The 21,979-nt window shown below is 22.0% G+C and overlaps 4 protein-coding genes across 4 annotated transcripts in view; 2 read left to right on the top strand and 2 right to left on the bottom strand.

Annotated features, from left to right (window-relative positions):
- Positions 1-21,979, top strand: part of LOC107993215 (CCR4-NOT transcription complex subunit 6-like) — a 355,976-nt gene that overhangs the window by 122,817 nt on the left and 211,180 nt on the right. The window lies entirely within an intron of this gene.
- Positions 1-21,979, top strand: part of LOC107993170 (CCR4-NOT transcription complex subunit 6) — a 587,279-nt gene that overhangs the window by 552,587 nt on the left and 12,713 nt on the right. The window lies entirely within an intron of this gene.
- On the bottom strand, positions 5,641-6,072 carry LOC133666373 (uncharacterized). The gene has a single exon (XM_062076915.1). The coding sequence runs from the start codon at positions 6,070-6,072 to the stop codon at positions 5,641-5,643; it is 432 nt and encodes a 143-aa protein (XP_061932899.1).
- LOC133666375 (uncharacterized) lies at positions 9,236-9,667 on the bottom strand. The gene has a single exon (XM_062076922.1). The coding sequence runs from the start codon at positions 9,665-9,667 to the stop codon at positions 9,236-9,238; it is 432 nt and encodes a 143-aa protein (XP_061932906.1).

Genomic DNA, 21,979 nt, shown 5'->3' with positions numbered 1-21,979 from the left:
TTTCTTTAATATTGTCCATTTTTTTATCATATAAAAAGATGTGTAAAAGCAAATTCATTAATTATATTATATAACTTTCAATGATCTTCAAGGTTTTACAAAATCAGAAGTGAAAGAATTTTAAATATTTTATATTAATATGCTTTCATATATAGTAGATATATTTTTTTTTGATAAAATTTAACATGTTCAATATCAATGTTATTTTTTGTTGTTACTCATGATTATCAAATTATAATAGAAAAAAGTAATGCAATGTATTATTATAAAAAAGGCAAATATACAAATATAATTAAAAGATGTAATAAATTGATATAAGTAACAAATAATTATGTTAAATAAGTATATATTAAATAAAAAAAATTATGAATAATTTTATTAGCAAGAATTATTTTTAAACATATTAATATATAAATTATTGAAAATATTTTTTTTTTATTTTTAAACTTTAAGATTTTGCTTATACTTTGCTTAAACTTTTTATAATATCTACATGGATGAATTTTTGTTGACATATATTCATATGAAAAAATATACAACATTTCATTTAAAAAATTGAAAATTAGTAATGTTTTTCGAAAAATATTGTAAATATAAAAAAATTAATAGCATCGTTATATTAATTACATGAAATTCAAAAGTAAAACTTTTTTTTTGATTTACCGATGAAAGAAAACTTGATTAATATTAATATGAATATGTTATACAATGTCAAATTCTTAAAAAAGTAATTAGATATGTTTCATGTTTAAGATAATTACTTTATACTTCTACTTTATATTACATAATTACTTTATGATACAATATTTTTCTGTGTCAATAAAAAATTTTAATATGATTAAATGAAAAATTATAATAATATTTTTATAAAAAAATTAAAAAAATATTAAAAATAAAAAAATCACATGCTCATCTTCAAAAATAAATATTAATTTTTTTAACGTTATTTCATTTTTATGATATCTTTTTCTTAATATAACATGGAATATGGATCGATTTATAACTTTTTATAATAATGATTTATAAAATGTAATATTCTTTATTATTATTATCGTATTATCGTATTATAACATATTATCGTTTTATTATCGTATTATAACATATTGTCATTAATATTGATTAAAAAATTTTATTTTAAAAAAAATATAAGCGAAAATTGATCGTAAAATGAATAAAATATATGTACATAAGATAAAACTTTAATCGTTTCTACACGCAAGTTGAAATTGTCGATTAGACGAGGTTATTTAGTTCTAAGGAATGCTGTACGTCTAAAAGCGATTAGATATTAACCTTAACGTCTCCATAATCTCGTTATCTGCAAATTGATTTCACCATTATTCACCGAGAGGATGCGAGACTATCATACTTTGATAGAAATTACATCGAACTAAGATGGTGAGGACTTAACAAAATAAACGATGTTTGATGTGTATATTTGTAAGTACTTCTGATATATATGACTTTAATGGTACTGCGTGAAATCATAAAAAAATAAAATACCTAGTTATTTAATTGATCGAAGATTTCTCTTTCACATAAATTTGTATGAATTTTTGCTGTGTTTATTATTTTTATTATTAAAATAAAATGGAAGAGAAGAAAAAATTTTTTGTTCTTTTAATTTTTCAAATATTTATTATATTTCATGTTTTTTTTTTAACAAGAATAGAGATATTATTTTTGTAGAATTTTTTTTCTTTTTGGAATATATTTTTATGAATATTATTTTATATAAGAATATTACTTTTGTTGATTCATTTTTTTTTATATTAAATATCAAAAATCATTATTTTTCCTCGGATATGTTCATTATATAAATAGAATATTTATATTTTCATAGGATATCTTTAGAGATTAATTCTAGAAATCCAAACAAAGACAAAAACAAAAACAAAAGTTGATATGTAAGTATGTTTGTTTATTACTATACTTATTTATTAAGATATAAGCAATTTAAATTTGCATAAAATGAAACAATATTCTATCTCATACTTTATACCGGTTCACTTTATCTACCTCTGTTAAATCATAAGTATTTATATATTTATTTATATTTTATATTTATTTATTTATATATTATTATTTTTATATATTTATATATATTTATTATATTTATTTATATATATTATTTATATATTATATTTATTTATATTTTTATAAATAAATATAAATAAATATAAATAAATATATTTATTTATATACTTATGACTTAATAAATAAGTTTTAATCGATTTTTATTTTAGCCTCTAAAATCAGTATTTCAAATGAATATATTATCTATATACATATATACATGTTTTCTATTTGAATAATAATTTAATTTAATTTTATTTCATTATTTATATATTTTAATTCATATTGCATTATTAATCCAAATTGCATATTAAAATTGTGATTCTTATAAATTAATATAAATATATATTTTTATTTCACACATCTACATGTATTCTATAAATTATTTCACGTCGTTTCATCGTTATCCATTCATAAATCGCGACTATTTGCAGTGGATGGAAAACAAGAATGTCCGTTTGATTGATGTACTTGATTTACAAGCAAATATATTTTAATGGAAATGCATTTTAAGAGAATTCCAATCGATGAGTAATAAATATTTATTTATCGTAAATGATATTTTTCTTCCACTGATATTCACTTTAGTATATATATACTTTAAAATAAACAAATTTATCAATTATTGCATTGGAAACATTTGTCCTATATTATATCTTATATCATATCAAAGTTACGATAATTATATCCATATTGATAATACTATCAAGATTCTATTTAAATTATACCTTTGATCTAATGAAATAGTTAATATTTTATTTAATTAAAATATATTAAATTCTAATTAATAAAAGAATTGATTTCTTTTACGAATTTAAATTTCCTTTATTAATAATTAATTGTGCAATTACTTATATTTGTCAGATTGATGCCAATATAGTTTGTATAGATAATACAAATTATCTTATATTATATAAATATTGAATATTTATATTCTACATGTTGTTAAAACATGGCTACTCTAGATACTTATCGCACAAATTGTTCTATAATTCAAAGAAGGACTAAATTAATTTTTGAAAATAAAGTTCGATATTGAATCCTAGTTTCAATATTTTGAATATATCTGATTTTCTAAAACTTAATTATGTTATTATGATTTTAAATTCTAAAATAAAAATCAAATTTACAATTTTCCATTTTTCGAAAAATTCTAATATAATGTGCTATTGTGTAATAAAATAATACAATTGGTTTTTATTGTGATTGTGTTTTTCCTATATATGTATTTTTCTTATCATCAATATATATTCTAATTAAATAAAAGTTAAATTTTAAATTATTTATTCAAAAATTCTTAAGATAATATTAATACTTAAGAATAAACGAATAATTAGCAATATAATTGTTAAAATAAAAGTTAAAAAGTTTTTAATTGTAAAATAAATTTATTCATAACAAATATTACAAAGTCACAGTTAAAAAGTTTATAATCATAAAAATTACTATTTTTGAGAAATAATATTTATTATTTTTATCATATGAATATTAATACTCAGATGATAGAGTGTTCAGTATAATTTATATATATAATTAAACAATGAATATCTTTTAGTCTTTAACTATGATCTGTTTGTATATTTCAAAAATCACGTCATAAAATCATGTCTTATAGTTTCTAAATGACAATTCTAAAGCCATATTATTATTATTTAATGGATATTTGCCACAAAATATATCAACTTATCTATATTCTTCCTAAAAAAGAATGACTCACTGCTTATTTCAAAAAATATTATATTGAGAATATAATAAAAGAAAGAACTCTTAAAAAAAGAAAGAATTATTAAAAAACTTATATAGAAAGAAAAGTTAGAATTTAATCAAAGAATTTTATGATCACATAATCTTAAAGTCAGAGTTTTAAAATTAAAATCAAGTACAAAGTTAGATTTTTAAAGTCAAGAATTCAATTTGCAATCATGATCAAGTATTAATAATATTTATTGTATTAGGATGTCCCATAAGTTTCTTTCTTTTTTTTGATACGAAGTGAATACATGATATTTGTTGTTTAAGGTTAATTTATTGTATATAATTCGCTGTGCTTTATCACCTCTCTTAGGAAGTCTTATTATTCCATTTTTCCGAAACTGTTGGGGCTTATTTGCAAAATATTGCTCGAGATGCCTTTTTATTTTGCTTAGGAATTAGGAATCGTTTATCATGGAGAGAATTTTTTTAATAATAGAAACAAGAAATCGGATAGAGCAAAATTTGGGGAATACAAAAGATACGATAGAATGTCCCAATCAATCTCTAACAGTTACAATCAACGCAATATGCGGTTTTGTATTGTTGTGATGGCCTCCTCGATTCGCCAATTTTAGCTGTTTTTCTACTATGGCGTATTTCAAGTTGATTGAAATATTTTTCAAAATTGATAGTTTTACCTTAAGAAAGAAGCTCATACTAGACTAAATTTTTTCAATCCCACTAAATAGATAAAAGAACTTTCTTCAGGTGAAGTCCAGACTTCGCAACAGTTGAAAGTCTATTGTCCTTAAATCAAGTGCGTTTTCAATACACGTTCTGATACAAAATCCAAGTCTCATCTCCAATGATAAGTCTCTCGAAAAAAAAATTTTTATATTGCAGAAAAAAGAAATCACTCGTAGAGATGTCGTTCATAATGTTAGTCTCCGTCAATAGCTGTGGTACCCAAACTTCACATCGATTGATATATCTCATCTTGGTTAGATGATTATCGTTTTCCTGGAAATATTAATAGTATCCATTATTCCTTGGACACTATATCGCGGGTTTTCAGCGAGTATAGCTTTGATAAAGTCCGTATTCGTCGTTGCTGGGCAGCCGCTGCGATCTTCATCTTTCAAGTCAAAATTGCCATCTCTAAATCTCTTAAAAGTCAATTGTGGATCATCATAAAAATTTTAGCATCACTCCCAGTAAACACTACAAATCTTGTCTGAAAATTTATCATTTGTACTAACAAAGTAACAAATCATTCATCTTTTTTAAAACAATAAAGCATAACATACCACAAATACTTCCTTTGACTATTCATATTGAATGATGTAAAAAAAGTTTTATTTTAAAAAAGACTGTATTATTAACGAAACGTACCTTAAAAAAGCTCTGGGATGACAGAAACCGATGCCATAAATAGTTAATAAACAAGTCTGCGTATTCATATAAAAATAACCAGTTAAAGTCATTCGTAATATGATGCGAAAGAAACTTATGGGACAACTGTACAATATACTGTAATCATTCTCATTATCATATTTAATTTTTAAACCGATTAACAATAAATGAAGTTTAAATGAAAAAAAAACATGAAATGAAATCAATTATACAATAAACAAAATCAATATAATCTAACCAAACTAAACCAAACATATAATATCCAACATAACATTTATTTATTTTCTTGGAACCAAGATGTCAAAATTATATAATTAAACTAAGAATTTTATTTACTCGTTATTAGATATACATTACATATATATATATACATATTATACACATATATACACATATATACACATATAGCCATAACTAAATAAAATATAAATCAATTATTACTTTATTACACTTTTATTACATTCTAATACATTTTCGAGTTCTTATAGCTACAGAATTACTTTTTTTTACATTTCTTGATGGTGATATCTTTGAAGCAACTTTCGTCCCAAACAAAACAGCTGCTTCGAGTCTCGTACATGCCACGTTTCCATCTTTCCTCAATTCCCGTATTCTTTTTAAAAAATGAATTGTTAAATCTTCTCCAAAAATTTGTTTTCTCATTCTGCTCGTTTCTCTCTTATGGTGTCTCGCGGTCTGTTGCAAAATTTTGTCAGATTTACAAATTCGCAACCATCTTCGCGATACTTGTGCAGCACATAACAGAGATTCTGGATCTAAATGGCGAAGAATTAATTGCGATACTTCTAAGGGAAGTTCAAAAATAAAATCTATCTTAGTAGATTCCAGCACGCCAATAGCACATAGGAAATTCCTGAAAAACTCCATTTTGCTTTTATCAATGCAAAAATACGATTAACAATTTTGTAAAAAAATCGGCGTTTATATACCCTTGTCATAAAGGGTAAAGGGGTGGAGCTTCGTTCCGGTCTACCGCTTTGACCAATCATATTCGAGTATTAATACATAATGGATATCCTTATGTATATATAGAATATGTTCACAGAAAATTTTATCATAGATGAATTATTATATATTGTTGTATTTATTATGCACATTTTTAAATTAACTGTAATATTATGTGATAATTTTAATTATCAATAAGTCAAAATAATTTTCTATTTTTCATATATGGCACTGTATCATTTCTGATGTATTCGTAAAGTACATCTCTCATTTGAATTATACAAAATTGTTGTATTTTTAGATAATAATTTTATTTAATTATTTATCACATCTCTATGAAATGAGAAATATTATTATTATATAAAATATATTAACATAAATATAATTATATAAAATATTAAATATTAATATAATTATATAAAATATATTATTTATAAATAAATAAAAGGTCAATACGTCAAGATCCAATGATTAAAGATATTTATTAATTATAAAATTTGTTTGAACTTTGTTTATAAATATTACTGTTAAAATTTATAGATATGATATAAAATTCATTTATTTTCTAATGAGTTTCATATTTTAAAAAGTAATAGAGATATTTAAATTGTTTTTACTTTTCATTTTCAAAGTAAAAGCTATCTTGTAATATACTATTTGTAATTCAGTTTGTTTATTTAAATCTTTTTTTTTAATTTTAACATTTTAATCTTATTGCTTGATCTAATTTAAAGAACATTAAAGAAAGAAATTACATTACAAAAAGAAATTAATTATTTCTATGTTTTTTTTTTATTTCGTACATTTTAACATGTATTTCTATAATAATCAGAAATATCTTTTTCTAAATATCTTTTTCAAATTTTGATTATAAAAATAATCTAATAGTAGTATACATTATATATATAATCATAAATATATTACTAATGTTATACATCCATCGTATTAGTATCAAATTTTCATTTGTAAATGAATTTTAATTTCGATATATATAAATAACGATGAAATTCAAATGCATCTCTTATTTTTAGCGCTTATTTATGAAATCTATTACATTGATGCAAATAAATGAGATTTATTGTAAATAAGATTCTTAGCCCATTTAAAAGATATATTTGAGATAGAAAAGATATATATCTTAATTATTGATTTTGATTAACATTGTGGAGATATATTAATTATTTGAAGAAAAATAGTAACATAATTTAATTGTGTTATGTAATTCATTTAAATTAAGTTAGTAGTTAGTATTTTAATATAAATAAATATATTAATTGAAATTAATTTATTGTTTATTAAATATATAATTAAACAACAATCAAAAATTCATTCATCATTTTCTAATTTATCTTTTATTTTAGTGATTGTCAATTAATTATCTGCAAGAAATAAAATAAATGAAATAAAATATATAATTTGTAATAATTTATTATTTTATTTATTTACATTATATTTATTATGTATATAAATCAAATTCTTTTGTGATGATGATTAAGAAAAAAATAAGGAACAATTAATATTAAATTTCTATATTTTTGTTGTTGAATTAAGTTTTTTCGTAATATTGAATTTTTATTGTCCAATTTTATAAACTTGATGATTTTTTAATATATTAATCATGACCTTCATTAACATTGTACAGATTTTATTTAACGTTCATTAAAAAGTTATTTAATAAAAACTTTAACAAAATTTATTTAACAAAAACTTTTTTTTTCTTCGAAAAAGTTTAAGTTACGTTTACACCAAATTAAAAAATTAAATCGACTAACAATTAAATTACATGAGTTTTTCTTTTTGATTAAAAATTAAACTTAGAATTATATAAATTATTTAATTAAACAAAAATTTAATTTCTGATTTTATGATTTGTATTGATTTTGAATTATATAAAATTGATAGTTTTACCTTAAGAAAGAAGCTCATACTAGACTAAATTTTTTCAATCCCACTAAATAGATAAAAGAACTTTCTTCAGGTGAAGTCCAGACTTCGCAACAGTTGAAAGTCTATTGTCCTTAAATCAAGTGCGTTTTCAATACACGTTCTGATACAAAATCCAAGTCTCATCTCCAATGATAAGTCTCTCGAAAAAAAAATTTTTATATTGCAGAAAAAAGAAATCACTCGTAGAGATGTCGTTCATAATGTTAGTCTCCGTCAATAGCTGTGGTACCCAAACTTCACATCGATTGATATATCTCATCTTGGTTAGATGATTATCGTTTTCCTGGAAATATTAATAGTATCCATTATTCCTTGGACACTATATCGCGGGTTTTCAGCGAGTATAGCTTTGATAAAGTCCGTATTCGTCGTTGCTGGGCAGCCGCTGCGATCTTCATCTTTCAAGTCAAAATTGCCATCTCTAAATCTCTTAAAAGTCAATTGTGGATCATCATAAAAATTTTAGCATCACTCCCAGTAAACACTACAAATCTTGTCTGAAAATTTATCATTTGTACTAACAAAGTAACAAATCATTCATCTTTTTTAAAACAATAAAGCATAACATACCACAAATACTTCCTTTGACTATTCATATTGAATGATGTAAAAAAAGTTTTATTTTAAAAAAGACTGTATTATTAACGAAACGTACCTTAAAAAAGCTCTGGGATGACAGAAACCGATGCCATAAATAGTTAATAAACAAGTCTGCGTATTCATATAAAAATAACCAGTTAAAGTCATTCGTAATATGATGCGAAAGAAACTTATGGGACAACTGTACAATATACTGTAATCATTCTCATTATCATATTTAATTTTTAAACCGATTAACAATAAATGAAGTTTAAATGAAAAAAAAACATGAAATGAAATCAATTATACAATAAACAAAATCAATATAATCTAACCAAACTAAACCAAACATATAATATCCAACATAACATTTATTTATTTTCTTGGAACCAAGATGTCAAAATTATATAATTAAACTAAGAATTTTATTTACTCGTTATTAGATATACATTACATATATATATATATATATACATATTATACACATATATACACATATATACACATATAGCCATAACTAAATAAAATATAAATCAATTATTACTTTATTACACTTTTATTACATTCTAATACATTTTCGAGTTCTTATAGCTACAGAATTACTTTTTTTTACATTTCTTGATGGTGATATCTTTGAAGCAACTTTCGTCCCAAACAAAACAGCTGCTTCGAGTCTCGTACATGCCACGTTTCCATCTTTCCTCAATTCCCGTATTCTTTTTAAAAAATGAATTGTTAAATCTTCTCCAAAAATTTGTTTTCTCATTCTGCTCGTTTCTCTCTTATGGTGTCTCGCGGTCTGTTGCAAAATTTTGTCAGATTTACAAATTCGCAACCATCTTCGCGATACTTGTGCAGCACATAACAGAGATTCTGGATCTAAATGGCGAAGAATTAATTGCGATACTTCTAAGGGAAGTTCAAAAATAAAATCTATCTTAGTAGATTCCAGCACGCCAATAGCACATAGGAAATTCCTGAAAAACTCCATTTTGCTTTTATCAATGCAAAAATACGATTAACAATTTTGTAAAAAAATCGGCGTTTATATACCCTTGTCATAAAGGGTAAAGGGGTGGAGCTTCGTTCCGGTCTACCGCTTTGACCAATCATATTCGAGTATTAATACATAATGGATATCCTTATGTATATATAGAATATGTTCACAGAAAATTTTATCATAGATGAATTATTATATATTGTTGTATTTATTATGCACATTTTTAAATTAACTGTAATATTATGTGATAATTTTAATTATCAATAAGTCAAAATAATTTTCTATTTTTCATATATGGCACTGTATCATTTCTGATGTATTCGTAAAGTACATCTCTCATTTGAATTATACAAAATTGTTGTATTTTTAGATAATAATTTTATTTAATTATTTATCACATCTCTATGAAATGAGAAATATTATTATTATATAAAATATATTAACATAAATATAATTATATAAAATATTAAATATTAATATAATTATATAAAATATATTATTTATAAATAAATAAAAGGTCAATACGTCAAGATCCAATGATTAAAGATATTTATTAATTATAAAATTTGTTTGAACTTTGTTTATAAATATTACTGTTAAAATTTATAGATATGATATAAAATTCATTTATTTTCTAATGAGTTTCATATTTTAAAAAGTAATAGAGATATTTAAATTGTTTTTTTACTTTTCATTTTCAAAGTAAAAGCTATCTTGTAATATACTATTTGTAATTCAGTTTGTTTATTTAAATCTTTTTTTTTAATTTTAACATTTTAATCTTATTGCTTGATCTAATTTAAAGAACATTAAAGAAAGAAATTACATTACAAAAAGAAATTAATTATTTCTATGTTTTTTTTTTATTTCGTACATTTTAACATGTATTTCTATAATAATCAGAAATATCTTTTTCTAAATATCTTTTTCAAATTTTGATTATAAAAATAATCTAATAGTAGTATACATTATATATATAATCATAAATATATTACTAATGTTATACATCCATCGTATTAGTATCAAATTTTCATTTGTAAATGAATTTTAATTTCGATATATATAAATAACGATGAAATTCAAATGCATCTCTTATTTTTAGCGCTTATTTATGAAATCTATTACATTGATGCAAATAAATGAGATTTATTGTAAATAAGATTCTTAGCCCATTTAAAAGATATATTTGAGATAGAAAAGATATATATCTTAATTATTGATTTTGATTAACATTGTGGAGATATATTAATTATTTGAAGAAAATAGTAACATAATTTAATTGTGTTATGTAATTCATTTAAATTAAGTTAGTAGTTAGTATTTTAATATAAATAAATATATTAATTGAAATTAATTTATTGTTTATTAAATATATAATTAAACAACAATCAAAAATTCATTCATCATTTTCTAATTTATCTTTTATTTTAGTGATTGTCAATTAATTATCTGCAAGAAATAAAATAAATGAAATAAAATATATAATTTGTAATAATTTATTATTTTATTTATTTACATTATATTTATTATGTATATAAATCAAATTCTTTTGTGATGATGATTAAGAAAAAAATAAGGAACAATTAATATTAAATTTCTATATTTTTGTTGTTGAATTAAGTTTTTTCGTAATATTGAATTTTTATTGTCCAATTTTATAAACTTGATGATTTTTTAATATATTAATCATGACCTTCATTAACATTGTACAGATTTTATTTAACGTTCATTAAAAAGTTATTTAATAAAAACTTTAACAAAATTTATTTAACAAAAACTTTTTTTTTCTTCGAAAAAGTTTAAGTTACGTTTACACCAAATTAAAAAATTAAATCGACTAACAATTAAATTACATGAGTTTTTCTTTTTGATTAAAAATTAAACTTAGAATTATATAAATTATTTAATTAAACAAAAATTTAATTTCTGATTTTATGATTTGTATTGATTTTGAATTATGTTAAATTATTAATTTTTTAATAAATAAATAAAACCAACCAAAATAATTAAGTAAAATTTTCACAATATTATTCACTGTGATAATTTTAACAAAAATGTATTAAAAAGTCAAGGATTACTTTTTATATATAAAAATTTTTATTTATAATATTTTCGTTTTTTTTTACTCTAATTATTTTGCATTTATTTGTAATTATTTGCATTATAATGTAAAAAAATGAGTACTTGTATAAAAATATAATAAAATCGCTATTAACGATTATAAAATAGAGATCATATAATTTTTACATTACATACTAGTATTTTTAGACTACATTATTTTTAGAATGCCAATTAGTTAAAAAATAATTAAATAAGAAAAAACTGAATTGAAATGAAGAGAGAATAACTGTGGCCAATCATGATAACGAAAAAAAGAAAGTAAATACAACATCTATAGTATACATCAATGTGTTGCGTGCATGAATGTTGTACGTATAGAAGAGAAGAAACTATTTAAAACAGATGTAGTAAGCTTTAAAAGATAGATTGGTACATGTAACCAAATGGCTTATTTGTATGCTCTTGTAAGATGTTAATTCGTAAAGTACTTTGCATATATATGCATATATACATTATATATACGAATATACTATATTATAATGAACTAGAAATTTTACGAAAAAAAACACAGTAATAGATGGAAGTAAAAGAAATAAGAGGAAATGATATCCTGAGAGAACGCATAATCATAATATTTATCCATATATATATATACATAGATTTATTAGAACTGGAGGAAATAAATAATAGATAAATAGAAATTAATTTTTTTTTTATTTCTTAAAGTGATGCAGGATTTAGCAAATAAATTTTTTTTGTAATAGTATTTAAATAATATTTCAAATATTTATTTTCATAACATTTTATATAAATATATAAATATATATAAATATATATAAATATATAAATATATAAATATATTATTTTGAAATAAGTATTTTATTGAAATATATTTTAGAAAATAATATTTTAAATAATATTTCGAGTATAAGCAGTTTCTGAAATTAATATTTTATAATATTATATATTAAAATCATAGTAAATCATATAACATAATAAAACATATAGAAAATTTAATCTATTATACACAGGAAATATGTAATGATAAATGAGATTATATTTCATGACTCAAACTAAAATGAAAATATAAAATAAAATTTTTTCATTTGAGATTTCATTTTCAAATAAATCAAATTTAGAATTTTCTTAAATATAAATGAAATTCTAATTCTTAATTGGATACAAATGAATTATTAATAAATGATTATTCTACTGATGTGAAAATAAACAACAAATGTAAAATAAAATTTTATCGTTTAAATTTTTATTTTTAAAAAAATCAATATAAATATATATATTCAAAAAATTGTATAATCGATGAATTTTCAATTTTTCAAAAATTAATTTTTAAATGGAAAAAAATGTATTTTATGTTTTTTTTCTTTATTTTCATATTTAGAATAATTTTTTATCGACAATTTATTCATGTTTATATAGAATTAATTAATTTTATTTGTATTTTTAAAATTTTCAGATTTAATTTGTTTGAAAACAAACCCTCTTACGCAATTTCGTTATTTCTGATTTTTTTTCGAGATCATGAATTTTGAAGTATCCTATATAAAAAATATATGTTTTAAAAAACATATTTTTAATTGTAAATAGAAAAATAATTATTATTTATTTTTCTAACTAAGAAAGTTTCCTTTCCAAAGTTTTATAATATATATAAGTTTAAATATAAAATCTTTTGATTTTCTTACAAAATATATTTAATCGTATTTTTTTGATCATTATCTTTGAATCGCTTATTTGCAAAAAAGTTGGACGAAAATTAATAATAGTTATATATATTTTCACAAGCATTAAATGAAATTTGCTGTACGTATACCTGTATATTGTTCTATTTTCAAATTTAAATTTATGAATGCACGATTTTTCGACTCTTTATTCACCACTTTTTGATTTAAACATAGACAATGGAATATTGTAATGAAGAGGGTAGATATACTCGTGTATTGTTTCATTTCCAAATTTAAATTCACGAATTTTCAACTCTTTGCTCATTAACTTGATTTAGACATTAAATAATAGAATACGAATAATAGAAAGAGATACAAGAAGTTTGAATCAATTAAATAGAAGTTTTTCGTTAATATTATTTTGTGCAGTAGAACTTACAATATAATTTGATAGATTTTTATTAAATCATTTGTAACTCTGATTTATATTTCATTTCAGAAGATGTAAGATTGTAATATATCAATTATAATTATAATTCATTCCAATCCTTGCAAATTGGTAACAATTGTTATAAAGAAAAAAAAATCATTTATTAATTAATTAAAATATGATAAATATATATATATATAATTTCCTTAAAATCCTTCTATACAAAAAAAGTTGCGAAAAATCATCATTGATTATATATAAAATTAATGTTATCTTTCTTCTATTCGTAGAGAATTCGAAATCTATTTTAAAAATAGAATATAATCATCGAAAATAATGACTTTAAAGTAATAAGAAAATTATTAAGAAGGTAATTATTTATAAAATAATTTTTTTTCAGCAATTTCGATGATCTTGGAATATGTTAACAAGTAATGATATAATTCTGAACAATATTCCCTATATTTTCCCTATGTTATCATATTATCGCTTGTTCTTTTTCAAATTATAAATAGAAATATTATACATGATATTTTTACATAATGTTTGTGACATATTTATATAAATTTACAATTAGATTAGATTAGATTCAATACTAACATAAATTTAATACAAATTATCATAGACGTCACAGAGTTTTCATCCACATTGATTCTTATTTATAGATTATAAACAAAAAGTGAAGTTAGGTTTGAATTACTGCCGTAAAACATTGGAAACTAATATTATATAATATTAATAAAGCTAAATAAAACATACATTGCTACAATTATAGATAAAGTTTTTTAAGAAGTTATTGACAATTTTTTACAAATATCTCAAAAAATTAACACGAGCAATATAAGTAAGAATAAAGAATGTATATACAGAAAAATTATTTAAAATATTGAATTTTACAATATATTTCAAGGCCAAAATTGGAGAAGAGTATTCTTTTAAATAAAAATCATAAAAAAGTTGTAATAATCTTTCTTGCAAATAATAATAACTTCAATCTTAAAAAAATATCAATTTTCATTATACAATTTAATATTGTATAAATTATGACTCCAATTAATTTCGATTATTTTTTTCGTAATATCTATAATTATAATAATTATAATAATTTGAATCGAAAAGAATTACTTTTAGAACTACAATTAGTATTACAATTTTCCGAAATGAAAATACATATTCATGGTTCAAATTCATGCTTATTGAATTTTAATTGTTTAAAGTGAACATCCCGAAATATATAGATCTATCGTACAATTTTCAGTAATAAATGATAAATATATAATTTATAACGGTGTTAAATTACCGTTAATCAAACTAAGTTGTCTCGATCAGATGCATTCGATACGTAATTAGTTCTGCCGAAGAGATAGATTGTTTCATAATCGTAGAAATATGTTTAATGATAAATGCAATCTTTGCGAATAAAAAAACGAAGAGAAGAAATCTAATATGAAATAACTGCAAAGATATAATTAAAAATGAAATAAAATTGTTAATTTTTAAATATATTTGTAAAATTTTTTTTTATTAATTTTTTTTATTAATTTTGTACATGATAAATTAACTCTATTGTAAAATCAGTTTTAACGATTTATATGTGATTTATAAAAATTTTGAAAAATTATATTTCTTCACAGATATTAATTAATTGAAAGTAGAATGAATATAAAAGAATAATTGATATATGTGATATATATATATATAAAATTAATTAATAATATATATAAAAATTAATTAATTAATCATTCATAATTAATCATGTATTGTATAGTATAGTATATTGTATAGTATATATACTTAGATCACAGTTTTTAGAAGTTCGTATATAAAAAAAAAATAATTTCATTAGTTTAAACAATTTCAACATATATAAAATTATATATAAGTATATATATATAGTGAAAAATCTTGTCACTTTTCCGCCTTTTGGCAAATAAATTTGTACATGGAATTTTTTTCTATTTCTATAAAAATAAAAATCCTCTATTTCTACAAATATATATATAATAAAAACTTGAATAATTATATTTTATTCTAATTCTGAGACAGAAAAAAATAATAACATATATAATATAGCACATAATATATTCTAAAGAGAAAAATAGGAAAAAGAAAAAATAAAAAAAATATATTATAATTGATAAAATTTCTTTATTATTATATAATGTATTTATTATTATTATTATTTATTATTATTATTATTATAATGATATATAATGTAAACGATAGATTCGAATATTTTTTAATTATATATCAAAATAAATATATTTATTAAATTTTCTAAAAAAATAATAAATATTTTCAATTTTTAACTTTCTAACAGTTTGCAATGCATAATAAAAAAATTTAATTTTCTAAAGTAGAATTTTTTGAACAATAAATAATTAATATATAAATTGACGCATATATATAATTATGTAAAGAAAATAAAATATAAATTTTTCTTTAAAAATTATTCTTTATCTTTTATTAATATTTTGATTATGATTAGATGTTTTATAAGAAATGTATATAAGAATTTATAGATAATTCAAGATTATATTGTATATATATTGTTATATAACATAATTGTTTTTCAAATTTTATTATAAATCCGATTGTGTTGTATTAACAAAATTGTATGTAATGTACGTAATGTATATATCATGATTTATATGATTGCATGAGTTATGTACAATTATCAAATCTTGAATCCTATTTTAAATGGCCAGAAAAAAATTGTTAATAAAAAAAGTAATAATGAAAAAAATTTTTTTTCTATTAAGTTTATATAAAATTGTTATATAACATTTTGTTCGTAAAAAAATATTTTTCAACGCCATTTTATTCGAATATTCCATTATTCTGATATGCTCTATTTAATCTCAATAATTATTAATTATTTTTTGCTATTTTTCATTATATTTTCTCCACATTCTTTCTATCTACAAAGAAAAAACAAAAAATCATTGAAAAATATTCATTCTTTTAATTTTTCCTTTAACCTAATTTAACTTTTCCCTAAGATAAAATATTTATATACAAAATTGTTAAAAAACTTAATAGTTAATATAATTCTATTTTCCTTTTTACCTCTCTCTCTCTCTCTCTCTCTCTCTCTCTCTCTCTCTCTCTCTCTCTCTCTCTCTCTCTCTCTCTCTCTCTCTCTCTCTCTCTCTCTCTCTCTCTCTCTCTCTCTCTCTCTCTCTTTCTCTCTCTTCTTCATCGCTATAATAAGATGTCGGAAGATAGAATGCAGCCGGATAACATCCATATCACGATGCATCTGTCGTTGACGCTATCGTTCCGTTTTCTCCTTGATTCCCTTCCGGTCCGAGGTTCAACCAATCGGTCTCCCGCATTCTCCGGTTCGCCTCTAACCCCATCACATTTTCTTCCTTTCGTACCGTTATGAACTATGATACGTCTGTAGTAAATCCCTCGACGTCGAACGTTCAGCCATACAGCTATTGATCGTCCTCGAAATCTCGTTGATTGCTGGTCGCCGGACCGTAGAACGAAACGAATGGAGGATATTTCCTGGCATGACCCCTCGATTCATTCGCACGCTCGTAGTAATTATGGCGCGTCGTTAATGGCCGAATCGAAACTGGCTACATTCGGATTAACGTTAGATTATCCTGTTAATGTTCGTACGGTATCTTGAAAGTATTCTTTTTTCTTTTTGTTTCGAAACCAATGGTTTCAAGCGATTAATATTCGTGTTTGGACTGATTTAACATTTACGCGATAATTATAGATTACTGGAAAAATATGATTGTACCGAACAATGGGTTTTATGTAATGACAGATCCCATACGTATTTATTAAGTGTTTACTTGCGTTAGTGGTTTTAATATCGTGAGAAAATGAGCATGAAAATCCATCGAACGGCTTTACAATTTTCAGTATCGTTTTCTCGAACGATGGCATTTAATGAAGCGATTGAAGGGAATGGGCGGATGCGATAATCATGGTTAATGTAATGATTTAGGTGTGCGTGTATAAAGGCGATTACGAGCGATTTCTGAACATAGTACGATACAAGAAATAATTTGATAGGAAATATTTTACATTATTTTCCTTTTTTATTTATTTATTCATAAAAATTCCATATTTTCGGTTAAAAAATAATATTAGGTGAGAGCATTATTCATTGATATTACTATTTTTAAGAAATTTTTCTAAATTGTTAACATCTTTATAATTATTTTTATTGACAAATATTTTATCGTCGAAAATTTATAATCTTGAACTTTTTCAATAATGATAATTTAGATATAAAGATATAAAATGAATTATAAAAATATTTGGATACTAATGTAATTGATACTGATACTAACTTACTTTTAACAATCTATATCTTCGTTATTTTGAAAAGAAATGAATTTTAAATTTATTTTAGTAGAATTTTACAATATGTACAAATATATACAACTTATTTAACTAACTTCATATAATAAAGTAATATTAAAAATTTAATAAGAACTAATTTTTCAAAAAATATTTGAACACTTAACAAATTTAAATTAAATTAATTAAAATAATAATTTTTTTAAAGTTAACTTCGATATTCATTTAGCTTTATAATATGTTTCAATAGAGATATTAACAACTTTTTTTCTAATGTTTTATATTTCTACTTTAGATAAATTTATCATTTTTTAAAATGTAAATTGTTGTTTTTTTCGTTTTTATTCTAATTTTGTCAAGTATTTTCATCGTGAAAAATTATAAAAATAATCGAGCAAACAAGTGCACATTTTCAAAATAAAACAAAATACTTAAAAATAGTTGATTCATATTTACAGTATTTGCTCTGTTTTCATCAAGTATAAATTTTTATCGAGGAAAAATAATTAAATTCGCATATTTTCAATATAAAAGAAAACATTTAATTGTCAATTTATAATAGATTTATAATAGATTTAGAATTTATAATAGATACATCTATTCTATTCGAGTATATACTTATCATCATTTGATTTCAATTATACAAGCAGATACACACTTTTGACGCAAAATTCCCTCATCTAACAATTAAAAATAAATATTACAAGTTCTCAAGCCCATACGTTAATACGAATTAATCAAAATTTATCGTTTGTTATTAAGAATTCAAGAATGATGGAATAAATTCAATTTTTCTTACACGATTTTAATTAGTAGCATGAAAGACGACAACCTAATTAACCATTCGAGATACCTGGCTATTGCGTGTTTAATAAATCGGCCGGCTAACATCATAATTGCTCTCGCTTCCCTCCCTATCGACATCATGCGTGTAATACTATCCGTTCGATTAAAACGTTCTCTTCATTCGATTTTTTTTACGCGAATAGGCCAACCTCTCTTGGATCTTTTCTCATCGGTTAATGATTCCGTGTTTTGTAAAAATATGATCAGCCCTTTTTTCTTTCTTTCTCTTCAGTGAGAATCACGATCGAGAAACAAGGCGGGGCGAAAGCCAATATGGATTCTAAAATATATATACGTGTACGCCCAGTGATATACAATCGACGATTTGTTCGATTCTGGAGAAAGATAAGAACTTGCAAATCCTGATAAGATTTTCGCATCCACTTGGAAAAGAGATAATCGATGCTGACCATCTGTACAAAGAATGTCAACAATCCATCGAGATATTGATGAATTGATGCTGTGTTCCTCTCTGTGTAATTCAATTCCGTGTAATTCATTTTTCGTGATACAATATGTTCTCATTATTAATCTAACTCGGTAATTTTCAATCTTTTTTATCTAATGACATAGATAACTAATTAATAATTATGACACTAGTAAATTCGTTTTTTTTTTAAAAATGAGAAAAATTGAATTGAATGATTTAATTTATATTTTAGAATATTCATGTGATTAATAAAAATTTGTTAATAAATTAATCGAAATGAAATGAAATATGGTAAATAAAATTGCAGAATATATATGTATCGAATTTACAAGAATGAAGTTTAATCTGATTTAGAAGAACATAAGACAATTTTTAATAGAAACTAAATAAATATTGATTTTATTCGTAAAGCCAAATTAAAATATAATTTAATTTTCTCAAAGAAATTTATATAATGAATATATATTTATTATATATATACATATATTTAAATTTATAAAAATATAGATAAATTTTCTTATATTTTCTATAGTTTATCATTATTTTTGAATCGATGTAAATGTAATTTCTTATATCTATATTTCGATAAGAAAAAAAGAAAAGATTTGGACCATTTTAAGTAAAATCATATTTTTTTAAAATTTAAATCTTCAATAGAAATAATTTATATTCTATCCACTATAAATGGAATATTTCATAGTAACTGTTTCTTATGAAACTTTATTTTTAGTTATTTTGATATTAAAAAGTAAAAGATATTCGATAAAATAATTTAATATTAATCTTATTATAATTTTAAATATTTTAAATATACCTATATATATTAAGTATAAAAATTTGCAAGAAAATTCTATAAACTAAATGTTTAGATTGTAAATGATTCGAAATGATTATATACATATGTTAAATGATTATATACATATATATATGATACAACATTTTATGATACATTATAGATTATTATATATATATAGATTATTTTAAGTGAATTCCTTGTGAATGCAGTTATACAATATTGCAAGAACATTGAAATTAAACACTAAAATGAAATGAAATAAAATTAAGTTTTAATAAAATACATAATCCTTTAAGATAACATTGGAATATTGAGATAACATGAAAGTTATAATTAAATTTTTAGATAAAATCCTATATTTTTTATTTCATATTTTTGTAACTAATATTGAAACATATTTAAATCATTATTTATATATATATTTTTCATAAGTTATTACTGAGTTATTAACTTTTAAATTTAAACGCTATCAACATTAGCATTATCTAATATGTCATAAGAAAAATTTTTAGTTAGAAATTCTTATCGCTCATAATATGCAGAAATATACAAAATATTCAAAGTAAAATATTTTTAAAAATTATTGCCAATAAAAAGGAAAATGAGGTCATTATGTAGCATGTTTTTTTAGATTTGTTAAATAAGAATTTATTACTGCATGTCAATAATTTATGATAAATGCTGCAATAAATAATCCTATTAACTGTATAGTTATCTACTTTTTTAATAAAAAATGATGTTGTTAAAATTCGTAGACAATTTTATGAGATTTATGAATCATATAATTAGTAAAATGAAGCAAATAATTAGTACTACAACAAGCCAAACAAATATTACGGTCGATTAACGGTGATTTCAGATGATTTAATGAAGAGAGTTAAAACGAAAATTCGAGAGAATTGCTAATTCACAATATCAGAATTATTTATTCAATTTCCTAATGTTTTATATTTTAATAATTAATAAAGAAGCTAAAGAATAATGTAATGTATAATGTAAAACTAGTAAGCGGCAGATTTCTTGACATTAGAATAAAAAAAAAATAATAATAGATATATAATAAAAAATATGTGAAATTTATTTAACTAATATAAATATGCAAATATTTTTTAATTAATTAAAAAAAAATATCGTATCCATCACACAAACTCAATCGAGTCAGAACCGCTTAAAAGATTAACAATGTCATAACAATTTTAATTGTTTTAATCATTAATTTGAGAACACGTAGAAAATAATACTCTGCCATTAATCAACTGTTAATCCGCCATTATGTAACTACCATCCTCCATAATTTATATCAACCATTAAAGGTGATACAACCAGTATTACTAGAATGAACACGCGGTTGAAATAATATTTATTGTACTCCCTTGCCGAACAAATTTGAAATTTCTTGTCTGTTTGGTGAACGACGTGTTACGTCTGGTCTACAAACAGCTTCTCAACACGACTCGTACCGTAACCGAGATAAATTATGAGCGAAGGCATCGCGCGACCGATGAACACGCGGCAACATTAATTCCCAACTAAAGCGCGTTGGCTTTAACTCACTTGAGTGTCCCAGGATGTGGGAATTCCGGATCTAAATCTTGCGCAAGTCATAAACTCGATACGAGATACACGATGCGGTAATGGTAATCGAGCAATTACCGTTGCCCTTTGAACTTGCTGCCTGTTACGTTCGTCTGCTCGTGTCGCGGATTTTCTTTTTGAATCGATTAGCTTT

This window comes from Apis cerana, linkage group LG7 (assembly GCF_029169275.1).
Source record: "Apis cerana isolate GH-2021 linkage group LG7, AcerK_1.0, whole genome shotgun sequence".
NCBI lineage: Eukaryota > Metazoa > Arthropoda > Insecta > Hymenoptera > Apidae > Apis > Apis cerana.
Note: the sequence above shows the minus strand (reverse complement) of the source record. Positions and strands in the feature narration are given on the sequence as shown.

Excerpts from the sequence above, each read along its gene's own strand:
- LOC133666373 (XM_062076915.1), bottom strand. The coding sequence starts at position 6,072 with ATGGAGTTTTTCAGGAATTTCCTATGTGCTATTGGCGTGCTGGAATCT.
- LOC133666375 (XM_062076922.1), bottom strand. The coding sequence starts at position 9,667 with ATGGAGTTTTTCAGGAATTTCCTATGTGCTATTGGCGTGCTGGAATCT.